Consider the following 14,166-nt stretch of genomic DNA (forward strand, 5'->3'; position numbering starts at 1 on the left):
GCTCAGCAGACCTTTTTGTAGAACCACCACATGCAAGCACCCATCAATGGTCCCAAACAAACTACAATAATGTTAAACTTCATGAAAGTTATCATACAATTTTTGATTTATGGATTACCTCTACTGCTTATCATCACTTTTTAATGCTCACACATATGAAGCTTTAAATTCTTAGCAATGTGAAAGTAAATGGTGCACATTGTATATTGTATACTGAGATTATTATAATTTTTATTACTTTAATTTTGTGGATGTGTGGAGTGTTTCACACATAAGAGAACATAAGAGGAAGAGTTTAAACATGTCTGAGAAGTATAGTAGGGGTTACTAGGCTGGATAGAATGAGAAACAAGGAGGTGAGGAGGAGAGTGGGGATGGAAAAGGAGTTGGGAGATAGGGTTGATGAAAGAGTATTGGGATGGTTTGGACACATGGAAAGAATAAGTGAAGAAAGATTAGTAAAATACGTGTGGAAGGCAGTGATAGATGGAGTGAACAGGAGGGGGCAACCAAGGATGAGATGGATGGATAGGGTAAAAGGGGTATTGAGAAAGAGGGGAATGTCTGTTAAGGAAGGGAGAAGATAGATAGGGGTGAGTGGAGAATAGTTGTATATGGACAATGATGTGATGCATAGAAGGGAGTGGGTGGGGGATGGGGGGTTAGGGAGTGGTTATGTGATTGCCAATTAAATGAGGTGGCTTTGCTGTGGATGTGCTGTGTCTTACTGCATTGCTTCTGATCCAGCACAATGGACAAGATGCAGGGATGACCCATCATTCAGGAGGAGTGATGAAAAGAGGGAGGGAAGGAGCGAGGGAGGGGTGGTGAATGGGAGTGGAGTGGGTGGAGATGAAATGGGTGGGAGTGGAATTATGCCTTTTGACTTTGGCTACCTCCCTTGTAAGAGGGAAAAAGCCCTTGGTATATGTGTGGGTATGCGGATGTGCTGTGTCTTGTTGCATTGCTTCTGACCCAGGGCGATGAGCAGGTTGCAGGGGTGGTCCATTGTTTGTGGGGAGCCGGGGTGGGGTGGTGGTGGTGGTGGATGGGAGTGGAATGGGTAGGGAGGAAGTAGAATTATGGCTTTTGACTTTGGCTACCTCCCTGGTAAGGGGAAAAGAGCTCTTGGTATATGGTATATATATTTCAATATTTATTACCGGTATTATTATCATTGTGCACACTGTAGGGATGACTAGTCATCCAGGAGGAGCCAAGAAATGAGGGAATCAGATAGGTGTAAGTGGATTTATGTCTTTGACTTTGGCTACCTCTCTTGTAAGGGGGGGAAAAAGCCCTTGGTATATGTATGTATGTATTATCATTATTGTTATTATTGCTCATTAAGCATGTAGGTAAAAGTAAGGTGATGAGATGTACAAGGGGTGAGAGTGGCAGTAGACTGGAGGTGAACATTAAGGGAGAGCGACTGGAGGAAGTGGATAGTTTTGGATACTTGGGTGCGAGTGTAGCAGGAAAGGGTGGAGTGAAGGTGGAGGTAGAATGTAGATTGAGAGAAGCGAGTAAATGCCTTGGTGGATTAAAGAGTGTAATGAGGAATAGACATTTGGGAATGGATGCGAAGAGGAGACTGTATGAAGGAGTGATTGTGCCAACAGCACTGTATGGGGCAGAAACATGGAACATAAGAGAAGAAGAGAGAAGGAGTTTGAATGTGTTTGAGATGAGGTGTCTGAGAAGTATGGTGGGGGTTACTAGGCTGGATAGAGTGAGAAATGAGGAGGTGAGGAGGAGAACAGGGGTGAAAAAGGAGTTGGGAGATAGGGTTGATGAAAGAATATTAGGATGGTTTGGACACATGGAAAGAATGAGTGAAGAAAGACTAGTAAAAGAGGTATGGAAGGCAGATGTGGAGGGAGTGAACATGAGGGGACGTCCTAGGATGAGGTGGATGGATGGGGTGAAGGGGGCTTTGGGGAAGAGGGGAATGTCTGTTGAGGAAGGAAGGGAAAGGACGGAAGACAGAGGTGAGTGGAAAATGGTTGTATATGGATGATGTTGTGATTGCATGAGGAGGAATGGGCAGGGGGGTGGGGGGTAGGGTAGTATGTGTGAGTAAATTTTGACGCAGCCCGAAGGGATTTCTCCCCGTCCTCTCCTTATATGCAAGGGGGGACGGAGAGGGGGGGTCGCCGATTAAATGAAGCGGCCTTGCTGTGGATGTGCTGTGTCTTGCGACACTGCTTCTAACCCAGGGCGGTGGGCAGGGTGCAGGGATGACCCGTCATCCAGGAGGTGCTCAGATGAGAGGGAGGGTGGGAGGGGTGTGGAGTGTATGTAGGGATGAAATGGGTGGGAGTGTTTTTATGCCTTTCCCTTTTTGGCTACCTCCCTTGTAAGGGGGAAAAAGCCTTGGTATATGTATGTATGTATGTATTAAGCAAGTTGGACCAAGGTCATGGATAATTAAATTTCATACTACAAATTCCTCTGTATGGTGCACCATCACAGCCTCCTGATAGGGGAAGTTCATGATGTTAAATTGAGTCATTATCATTATCATCACTATTATTGTCAAGTCATTATCTGGTTGAGGGGAAATTGAGAGTGCAGGAAAAGTGGCAGAGGAAAAGAGATGGAGGTAGAGAAATGCACATTTGCATCACGGTCTAACAAACATTACAAAGTTTGTAAATATTATAAAAATAAAATATTCTGTCCTTACATTGTTCATTTGTGCACTGATGACCTTCTTCAAAATATACAAATTATCATCATCTTCCTTCAAGTTGTACTGGTCCACAACAAAGGATGCTGCTTCATTTACTTTGGGATCACTGACTCCCTGCTGTTGAGCACTACTTAAGGGTGTTCCTTGACCATTAAGGAAAGGATGGTCTACCTCTTGAAAGTGACTCAGATGTGGGCTGGCCACCTGGAAAAAGAAATTAAAAATCCTATCATAAATGAAATAAAAAGTGACTGTCAATCTCATAATTAACACAATCAAATTAAATAAATTTGTTTATATATGCTGGTTAGTGATTTCACTCAACTGAGGGAAAGTTCTTTACTACCTAAGGCAGAACTTCTCAACTATTTCCTCTTTCAAAACCCTTGAATTTCTTCATATTTCAGAGCAACATAAACATGATATATATTTGCTATCAAAAGGAAGGAAAAAAAAATCAAAGCTCATAATTTAAACATAATACTGTATATCTTTCCTAACAAGTGATTTATGCAAATATAACTTATGTTGGACCTAGTAGTGGTGGCCCTGCAAGTTGGACTTCAGAATCCTCTCCCTGCTGCTCATTGTCAAAAGCTGTCGACACCCTCACCTCCATCTGCAGGTGCAGTCCCAAGTTGACACTATCTCTGGACTAGGACCTAGATCACTTTCTATCAACTTTACCTGTGTTTTTTCACCTTTTTACATAAAGAGAGCAGGTGACTGGTTCTCGTCTCCTATTACTATAAGCTGATGACATGGAAAGTATCCCACACATAAACAGTAGACCAGATATCTGTCTGATGTCACACCTGGATAATGTATAACACATGACATCACAGTGAAGTCACATGTAAGATCCATGATGTCATACATGGAGCATGTGTAACATCCCAGATGTCACATGGCCAAATGGGACTTTGAGTTAGGCTGAAATGCTCTGGCAAGGGTCCATCAAAATCTACTGGGCCATATTCCATCACTCCACAAAATTTCACTAAAACACATTAAACTTTTATACACACACACACACACCCTTTCAACCGAATGGACGGCGTGAACTGGTGTTCCAAAGAAAAAGGAAAAACTACGTGGATCACAGCATTCAAGAAGTGCCTATTGTATTTATAGGGAAGGGGAGTGCTCGTGAAATAGTGGGGAAGTGATAGGAAAGGAGAAGGGAAGGGATATTGAGGGAAATGGAAGGAAATGAGGAAGGGGAGGACTTAGTCCAAGAGTCTAGACGGTTGATAAACAAATGTCGAACGGACGACTTGGATTTAGATGAGGGGACTAACAAAATTGTAAAGATCAGAAACATAGATAAGAGCAGTTCAATGGAAGGTGAGGATGATAATTTCCAAGGATTTAATGAAAAGGCGGCAGATACCAACCTCCCCCGACTGGCAAAACTGGAGGAAAAACTTGAAAAAATGTCTGACAACTGGGAAGTTAGGTTTGGCAAAATGACAAAAATTGCCGAGAGATTTGAAAAATTGGAAGAACTAGAGAAGGCGAACAAAAATTTAACTGATGAAATAGAAGACCTAAAAAGACAGTTGAGAGAAGCAAAGGTGGAGAATGAGGAATTGAAGAAGAATAGTAGAGAAAACAGAGAGGCCATAACTAAAGAAGCTAAGAATTGGAAGACAACCCAAGACAATAAAGTTTCATTCACTGACATAATCAAACAGCAATTGAAAGAACATACTGAAGACTCAGTTATAAAAGTGATGAGACAAAAGAAGAATATAGTAAGAGATTTAGCAGACAAAAAGAAATGTATAATTATATTAGGAATGGAAGAGAAACACAACCCAGATAGAACCACAAGAATCAAAGAGGAAAATGAAAAAGTAAGCCAATTACTAGAATCGGTTCAGGAAGATGAACCAGAAATTATGAAGCAAATCGAAGAGAAATTTAGACTCGGAAAGTATAGCACAGACAAGACCAGACCAATTAAGATTAAATTCAGGTCACAAACGACGGCAGAGAATATCTTATCCAAAACAGGGAAACTAGCAATAAGTGAACAATATAAAAAGGTATGGATAAAAAGGGAAATGAATAAAGAGGAAAGAGAGGAAGAAAAACAGAAAAGACTTCAAGCTAAGGAAAAAAACGAGAACAGAACGGAGTCAGAAAAAGAGAGATTCTATTGGAGAGTAGTGAATATGAAACTAAGGAAAGTCGACATACAAGAGAAAAACAAAAGGGAAACAGAGAACACAATGGAAGTGGCAGAAAACTAAGAGTGTCTTACACAAATATAGATGGATTAATAACAAGATTGAATGAGCTGAATGATTATTTGAAGGAAAAAGAACCAGACATAATGGGAATTGTAGAAACAAAATTAAAAGGTCCACTACCACCCAACAGTGTAGGACATGATGCATATAATTATTGGATTAGAAACAGAGAGACAAAGCAAGGGGGTGGAGTTATGTTCCTGACTAAGAAGGATATAAACGTGAAGTGTGTCACATATGGAAAGAATACAGTAGAGATGATAATGATGGAAGCAGAAGACAGAGATAAGAAGAGCAGAAAGTTTGTGAAAAACTATGTGCCCCCAAAAACAGCATCATGGGAAGAGAGTGAACATAAAAGTATGTTAGAGGACACAAAGATAACATTAAACAAGATAATGGAAGAGGGAGGAAAAATAGTTATGATGGGCGACTTTAATTGCAAAGAAATCTGCTGGGAAGAAATGACAGTAAAGGGTGGAGACGGCTCATGGGGAAACGCTCTACTTGAGATGATTACTGACCATACAATGACACAATGGATACAGGAGAACACTAGGTATAGAAATGAAGAAGAGCCATCGAGACTAGACCTAATAATTACATCTGAACCCAGAATAGTGGACAAGATTGAATATAAAACACCAATAAGTAAAAGTGACCACATATTGATTGAACTGGAACTTAATGAAGAAAAATATATGAAAAGAAATGAACAATATAGAAAAGGAAGAATGATGTATGAAAAAACAAACTTTGATAAAATAAGAGAATTCTTTCAAAAAGAAAACTGGGAAGAAATATACAAAGAAGAAACAACAGTAGAAGAGAAATGGAATATTTTGACAAAAAATTATAAAAAAGGAGTGGAAAAGTATGTCCCAAGACAAAAACAAGAAAAATAATATGTAAAATGCTGGTACAACAAAAGTTGTAGGGAGTTAAAAGACAAAAGAGACAAAGCCTGGACCAGATGGAAAAAAGACAGACCTGAAAAATGGAAAATATATACCTGTTATAGAAATGAATATGTACAAATGTGCAGAGAGGAAAAGAGAAAATATGAAAAAGATGTCATAGAAAGGTGTAAAGATCAACCAAAACTATTCTACAGATTTGTAAACAATAAACTGAAAAACAAACAAGATTTGGAGAAATTAAGGCAAGGGGGAGTTGAATACACAGAGGAAATGGAAATGGCGGAAATTATGAACAAACATTTTAAATCAGTGTTTACAAGGGAGAACATACAACCTGAAGAGAATGAATGGAAAGAAAAAGTCCCCTCTATGAAAGAAATAGAAGTAACAAAGAATGAAATATTGAAACACTTGAGTAATCTTGATGTCAGAAAATCGCATGGACCAGATGAAATAGCAAACTGGATTTTGAAAGAATGCAGGAATGAACTGGCAGACAAAATACATAGCATACTAAACAGTTCCTTGAAAGAAGGAAAAGTTCCAGAAGATTGGAAAAAAGCAAATATAGTACCTATATATAAAGGGGGAAATAAAGAACCCACCAACTATAGACCAGTCTCTCTAACAAGTACAATAGCAAAAATTTGTGAAAGAATTATCAAAAGTAGATGGATAAAATATTTAGAAAAAAAAAACAACGTGCTAAACCCAAGGCAATTTGGATTCAGACAAGGACGATCATGCGTCACCAATTTAATATGTTTCTATTCAAGGCTAATAGATATAATACAAGAAAGAGATGGATGGGCGGACTGTGCATTTCTAGACCTAAAGAAAGCTTTTGACAAAGTACTACATAAGAAGTTGCTTAAGAAATTAGAAACTGAAGGAGGAATACAGGGCAAACTGCTAAATTGGATGGAAGACTTTTTGCAAGAAAGAAAAATGAGAGTAGTGATAAGAGACCAACACTCAAAATGGGATGAAGTAATAAGCGGTGTTCCACAGGGCCCCAATAATGTTTGCTATATATATTAATGATATGGACGAAGGAATTGAATGCTATATGAGCTTCTTTGCAGATGATGCAAAACTACTGAAAAGAGTGAAAACAGAAGAAGATTGTGAATCACTACAGCGAGATCTAAATAAAGTACAGGAATGGAGTAGGAAGTGGGAGATGGAGTTCAATACAAAAAAGTGTAGTATAATGGAATTTGGAAAAAGCAAAAACAGAATAACAGGATCATATAAATTGGGAGAAGGAATAAAAAAAGTAGAAAATGAGAAGGACCTGGGAGTCATTGTTATGAATAATATGTCACCTGAGAAACATATAAATAAGATTTTTGGAGAAACTTATAATTTAATAAGAACAATCAAAGTTGCATTCACATACCTGGATGAAGAAATGGTGAAGAAAATCCTAATCACCCTGATAAGACCAAGATAATATGCAGCAACGATATGGTCACCAAGTACAAAAAAATGTATAAAAGAACTTGAAAGAATACAAAGAGCAATTACAAAATTGGCACCAACACTCTCAAAACTATCATATGAAGAGAGACTAGAAAAACTTGAACTACAGACACTAGAGCAAAGAAGAGAGGAGATTTGATAGCTATTTACAGAATCATGAAAGGCATAGAAATTACTGATAGAGAGAATCTGATAAAATGGGATGACAGAAATACAAGAGGACACGGAAAGAAAATAAAAAAGACAGCTATAGAAGAGATTTAAAAAATAACAGCTTTCCTCACAGAGTAATAGAGAGTTGGAACAAGTTAGATGAGAAAGTGGTGTGTGCAAAAACAATACATGAATTTAAAAATAGTTAAGATAAAATGAGATATGAAGACGGGACCCCACGAGCATAGCTCCCCTTCCCGTAAAATACAACTAGGTAAATACACACACCCTTTCATCGAATGGACGGCGAGAATTGGTGTTCCGAGGAAAAAGGAAAATCTACGTGGATCTCAACGTCCAGGAAGTGCCTTTTTGTATTTATAGGGAAGGGGAGTGCTCGTGGAATAGTGGGGAAGTGATAGAGAAGGAGAAGGGAAGGGATATTGAGGGAAATGGAAGGAAATGATGAAGAGAGAGACACGGTCCAGGAGGCCAGGAGATTTGTAAACAAGAGGCGAACTGAAGACGATGACTTTGGAGAGGACGGGATCAACAAAAATGTAAAGATTAGAAGTATAGATAAGAGCAACACAGTGGAAGGTGATGATAATAGTTTCCAGGGATTTAAAGAGGGTGGGGGGGATACCAACCTCCCCCGATTGACAAGACTAGAGGAGAAACTTGATAAGATGATCGAACATTGGGAGGATAGGTTCGGTAATGTAACCAACATTGCGCACAGAGTTGAAAAATTGGAAGAACTAGAGAAGGCGAATAAAAACTTAACTAATGAAATTGAAGAATTAAAAAGACAGTTAAAAGAAATAAAAAAGGAGAATGAAGAATTAAAGAGGAATAGTAAGGACAACAAAGAGGGTTGGAAAAAAATCCAAGAAAACAGTAAAGTTGCATTTAATGACATAAACAACAAATGAAAGAACAAACTGAAGACTCAGTTATTAAAGTGATGAGACAGAAGGAGAATATAGTAAGAGACTTAGCAGATAAAAAGAAATGTATAATTATATTAGGAATGGAAGAGAAACATAACCCTGATAGAACCACAAGAATCAAAGAGGAAAATGGAAAAGAAGTTTACTTGAATTAGTTCAGGAAGATGAGCCAGAAATAATGAAACAAATCGAAGAGAAGTTTAGGCTCGGAAAGTATAGTACAGATAAGACCAGACCAATTAAGATTAAATTCAGGTCACAAACAACGGCAGAGAATATCTTATCAAAAACAGGGAATAGAAATTACTGAGAGAATCTGATAAAATGGGATGAGAGAAATACAAGAGGACATGGAAAGAACCCACCAACTATAGAAGAGATCTGAAAAAGAACAGCTTTCCTCACAGAGTAATAGACAGTTGGAACAAGTTAGATGAGAAAATGGTGTGTGCAAAAACAATACATGAATTTAAAAATAGTTTAGATAAAATGAGATATGAAGACGGGACCCCACGAGCATAGCTCCCCTTCCCGTAAAATACAACTAGGTAAATACAACTAGGTAAATACACACATATATATATATATATATATATATATATATATATATATATATATATATATACACATACACACACACACAGGGAATGGAGTAGGAAGTGGGAGATGGAGTTCAACACTAAAAAGTGTGGTATAATGGAATTTGGAAAAAGCAAAAACAGAATAACAGGATCATATAAATTGGGAGAAGAAGGAATAAAAAAAAGTAGAAAATGAGAAGGACCTGGGAGTCATTGTTATGAATAATATGTCACCTGAGAAACATATAAATAAGATTTTTGGAGAAACTTATAATTTAATAAGAACAATTAAAGTGGCATTTACATACCTGGATGAAGAAATTGTGAAGAAAATTCTAATCACTCTGATAAGACCAAGATTGGAATATGCTGCAACGATGTGGTCACCAAGTATAAAAAAATGTATAAAAAAACTTGAAAGAATACAAAGAGCAATTACAAAATTGGCACCAACACTCTCAAAACTATCATATGAAGAGAGACTAGCAAAACTTGAACTACAGACACTAGAGCAAAGAAGAGAGAGAGGAGATTTGATAGCTATTTACAGAATCATGAAAGGCATAGAAATTATTGATAGAGAGAATCTGATAAAATGGGATGATAGAAATACAAGAGGGCACGGAAAGAAAATCAAGAAAGACAGCTATAGAGGAGATCTGAAAAAGAACAGCTTTCCTCACAGAGTAATAGAGAGTTGGAACAAGTTAGATAAGAAAGTGGTGTGTGCAAAAACAATACACGAATTTAAAAATAGTTTAGATAAAATGAGATATGAAGACGGGACACCACGAGCATAGCTCCCCTTCCTGTAAAATACAACTAGGTAAATACATACAGATATACCAATGGCTTTTTCCCCTTTCCACCCTAGCTCTCCTCCTCACCTCCTCATTTCTCACTCTATCCAGCCTAGTAATCCCTAACATATTTTCAGGCATTTCATCTCAAACAACAGTCTAGATAAAATGAGATATGAAGACAGGACACCATGAGCATAGCTCCCTTCCTGTAGAATACAACTAGGTACCGGTAAATACAGGACTGGAAGAATGCAAACATTGTACTGATTCATAAGGGAGGAAACAAGGAAGATCCATCAAATTACAGACTGGTCTCCCTGACAAGATCAGTAAAAAGAATTTGCAAAAAGGTCATCAAAAATAGATGGGTTAAATATTTGTAAAAAAAAAAAAAAAAAAAAAAAAAAAAAAAACTGAATCCAAACAAATTTGGATTCAGACAAGGAAGATCATGTACAACAAACTTGATCTGCTTCTACTCAAGATTAATAGATATTCAATATCAAGAAATGTAGTATAACAGAATTTGGAAAAAGTAAAAACAGAATATCAAGAGATTACAAAATTGGTGAAAAAGAGGTCAAAAAAGTAAACTTGGAAAAAGACAGTGATGATCAGCAAAGACATGACACCAGACAAATATATTAATAAAATATTTAGAGAAACCTACAATCTATTGAGGTCAATAAAAGTGGCATTTATCTATTTGGGTGAGGAAATGACAAAAACCTTTTTAACTACACTAATAAGACCAAAACTCGAGTACACAGCAACACTATGGACACCCAGTACCAAAAAGAATATAAGAAAATTAGAAATAACACAAAGAGCAACAACAAAACTGGCGCAAAAATACTAAAGTAAAAACGGAGGAGGATTTGCAAATCATTACAACAAGACATGGACAAGATCTGGAAATGGACTTAAAAGTGGGAAGTGAAATTCAATATCAAGAAATATAGTATAATGGAATTTGGAAAAAGTAAAAACAGAATATTGAGATATTACAAAATTGGTGATGAAGAGGTAAAAAAAGTAAACTCAGAAAAAGACCTTGGAGTGATGATCAGCAAAGACATGACACCAGATAAACATATTAATAAAATAGTTGGAGAAACCTACAATTTATTGAGGTCAATAAAAGTGGCATTTGCTTATTTGGACGAGGAAATTATAAAACAAATTCTAACTACACTAATAAGACCAAAACTCGAGTACACAGCAACACTATGGACACCCAGTACCAAAAAGAATACAAAAAAATTAGAAAGAACACAAAGAGCAACAACAAAACTGGCATCAACTCTTTCCAAAATGACACATGAACAAAGACTGTCCAAATTAGAATTACCAACTCTGGAACAAAGAAGGGGAAGAGGAGACCTACTAGCTATAGAATTATGAAGGGAATGGAAATCTTAGATAAGAATGATTTATTGAAATGGGACAATGAAAAAACAAGAGGACATAAAAAGAAATTAAAAAAGATAATTACAGAAGAGATCTGAAAAAAAAAAAAAAAAAAAGCCCACACAGAGTGATAGATACTTGGAACACATTAGACAAAAAATAGTGTGTGCAAACACTATTCAAGATTTTAAGAAAAAACTTGATGCTGAGAGATACAAAGACAGGTCACCACGAGCATAGCTCCCTTCCCGTATAATACAACTAGGTAAATACATAACTCTTTCTCTTCCTCTATTATGTTCCAAGTTTCTGCTCCATACAGTGCAGTCAGCACAATCCCTCCTTCATACAATCTCCTGTTAGCATCCATTCCTAAATGTCTATTTCTCATTACACTTTTTAATTCCTCAAAGCATTTACTTGCTTCTTTCAACCTACATTCTACCTCCGTTTCCTGCCATATTTGCACCCAAGTATCTAAAGCTATCCACTTCCTCCAGTCTCTCTCTTAATACTCACTTTCAATTTGGTGCCATCCTCTCCCCTTTTATATCTCATCACCTTACTTTTACCCACATTTATCTTCACCTTCCTTCTATCACATGCCTTCCCAAACATCATCACTAACTTCTTTAATCCCTCCTCTGATCCTGCTACAAGTGAAGCATTGTCAGCAAACAACAACTGGCTTATCTCCCATTTTTTTCCATTGTCTTCAACCATCTCCAATCCCTGCCCATTACCCTTGCATTTACCTCTCACACCACCCCATCCATGTATAAATTGGACAGTCAAGGTGACATAACACATCTCTGGTGAAGTCCCACCTTTACCTCAAACCACTCACTCTTTCAATTTCTAATTCTAACACAGGCTCTACTACTCCTGTAAAACCTCCTAACTGCTCTTAACAGCTTTCCTCTTATCACATTTATCTGCAATACCTCCCATAGTGCCTTTCTGTCTACCGTCATAAACCTTTTCCAAATCCATAATGGCCCCCCCCAAAAAAAAAAAAAAAAAATCCTTACCTTTTCCTAAAGCTTTCTTACATATCTACCTTACCACAAAAATCTGATCCATGCAACCCCTACCTGTCCTAAACCCACACTGTTCCTCACCAATTACTCTCTCTGTTCCTCTCCTAATACTCTCAATCAAAACCCTCCTATAAGCCTTTCCAACTACATTTAACAAATTGATCCCTCTGAAACTACTACACACTTGTCCCCCCTTTTTTTTTTTTTTTGTTAAATGGAAATATACAGGCATTCCTCTAGTCCTCTGGCACTATACCCTCTTTTAGACTAACATTATACAACCTCACCAGCCAGTCCATCATCACTATACCTCACTTTTTTGACACTCCGCATGACACCCATCTAACCCAGGTGCCTTACCTACTCTCTCATCATTGCAATAACTGCTTTCATTTCATCTTTCCTTATTTCTCCTCCATTTTCCTAATTCATCACTGTCATTTCCTTAGCACTTCCCACTGCAACTACCTTTCCCTCCCTATCGTCCTTCACATTTACCATACATACATATACCGGAGGACTGGAGGAGTGCCTGTATAGTTCCACTTTACAAGGGAAAAGGGGACAAGTGTGAGTGTAGTAGTTTCAGAGGGATTAGCTTGTTAAGTGTAGTTGGGAAGGCTTATGGGAGGATCTTAATTGAGAGGATTAGGGGAGGAACAGAGGGAGTAATTGGTGAGGAACAGTGTGGGTCTAGGACAGGTAGAGGTTGTGTAGATCCGATTTTTGTGGTAAGACAGATATGTGAGAAAGCTATAGGAAGGGGGAAGGATGTTTTTTGGGTTTTTATGGATCTGGAAAAGGCTTATAACAGGGTAGACAGTAAGGCACTGTGGGAGGTTTTGCGGATATACGGGATAGGAGGAAAGCTTCTAGGAGCTGTCAAGAGTTTTCACGAGAGTAGTAGAGCATGTGTCAGGATCAGAAATGGAGAGAGTGAGTGGTTCGAGGTAAAGGTGGGACTTTGTCAGGGATGTGTTATGTCACCCTGGCTGTTCAACTTATACATGGATGGGGTGGTGGGTCAGGGATTGGAGATGGTTAAAGAAAATTGAGAAAAGTGGGAGGTGAGCCAGCTCTTGTTTCCGGACAACACTGCTCTTGTAGCAGGATCAGAGGAGGGATTGAGGAAGTTGGTGACAGAGTTTGGGAGAGTGTGTGAAAGAAGAAAATTGAAGATAAATGTGGGTAAAAGTAAGATGATGAGATGTACAAGGGGTGAAGGTGGCAGTAGACTGGAATTGAGCATTAAGGGAGAGCAACTGGAGGAAGTGGATAGTTTTAGATACTTGGGTGCAAATGTGGCAGGAAAGGGTGGAGTGGATGGTGGAGGTAGAATGTAGATTGAGAGAAGCGTAAATGCCTTGGTGGATTAAAAAGTGTAATGAGGAATAGACATTTGGGAATGGATGCTAAGAGGAGACTGTATGAAGGAGTGATTGTGCCAACAGCACTGAATGGGGCAGAAACATGGAACATAAGAGAGGAAGAGAGGGTGAGTTTGAATGTGTTTGAGATGAGGTGTCTGAGAAGTATGATGGGGGTTACTAGGCTAGATAGAGTGAGAAATGAGGTAAGGAGGAGAACAGGGGTGGTAAGGGAGTTGGGAGGTAGGGTTGATGAAAGAGTATTAGAATGGTTTGGACACATGGAAAGAATGAGTGAAGAAAGACTGGTAAAAGAGGTATGGAAGGCAGATGTGGGGGAAGTGAATATGATGGGGCGTCCTAGGATGAGATGGATGGATGGGGTGAAGGGGGCCTTGGGGAAGAGGGGAATGTCTGTTGAGGAAGGATGGGAGAAAACAGAAGACAGGGGTGAATGGAGAATGGTTGTATATGGATGATCTGTGATGCATGAGGTGGAAT

General features: G+C 38.2%; 2 protein-coding genes across 2 annotated transcripts in view; one reads left to right on the top strand and one right to left on the bottom strand.

Annotated features, from left to right (window-relative positions):
• The window catches only part of RnrL (Ribonucleoside diphosphate reductase large subunit), a 190,853-nt gene that overhangs the window by 153,024 nt on the left and 23,663 nt on the right, over positions 1-14,166 (top strand). The window lies entirely within an intron of this gene.
• Positions 1-14,166, bottom strand: part of LOC143033843 (uncharacterized) — an 86,167-nt gene that overhangs the window by 12,099 nt on the left and 59,902 nt on the right. The window contains exon 10 of the mRNA XM_076199394.1: positions 2,690-2,899. Within this exon, the coding sequence (XP_076055509.1) occupies positions 2,690-2,899 (210 nt within the window). The remainder of the gene's footprint in view (positions 1-2,689; positions 2,900-14,166) is intronic.

Source organism: Oratosquilla oratoria, chromosome 16, assembly GCF_046742065.1.
Source record: "Oratosquilla oratoria isolate Oo_2021 chromosome 16, ASM4674206v1, whole genome shotgun sequence".
Classification (NCBI taxonomy): Eukaryota; Metazoa; Arthropoda; class Malacostraca; order Stomatopoda; family Squillidae; genus Oratosquilla; species Oratosquilla oratoria.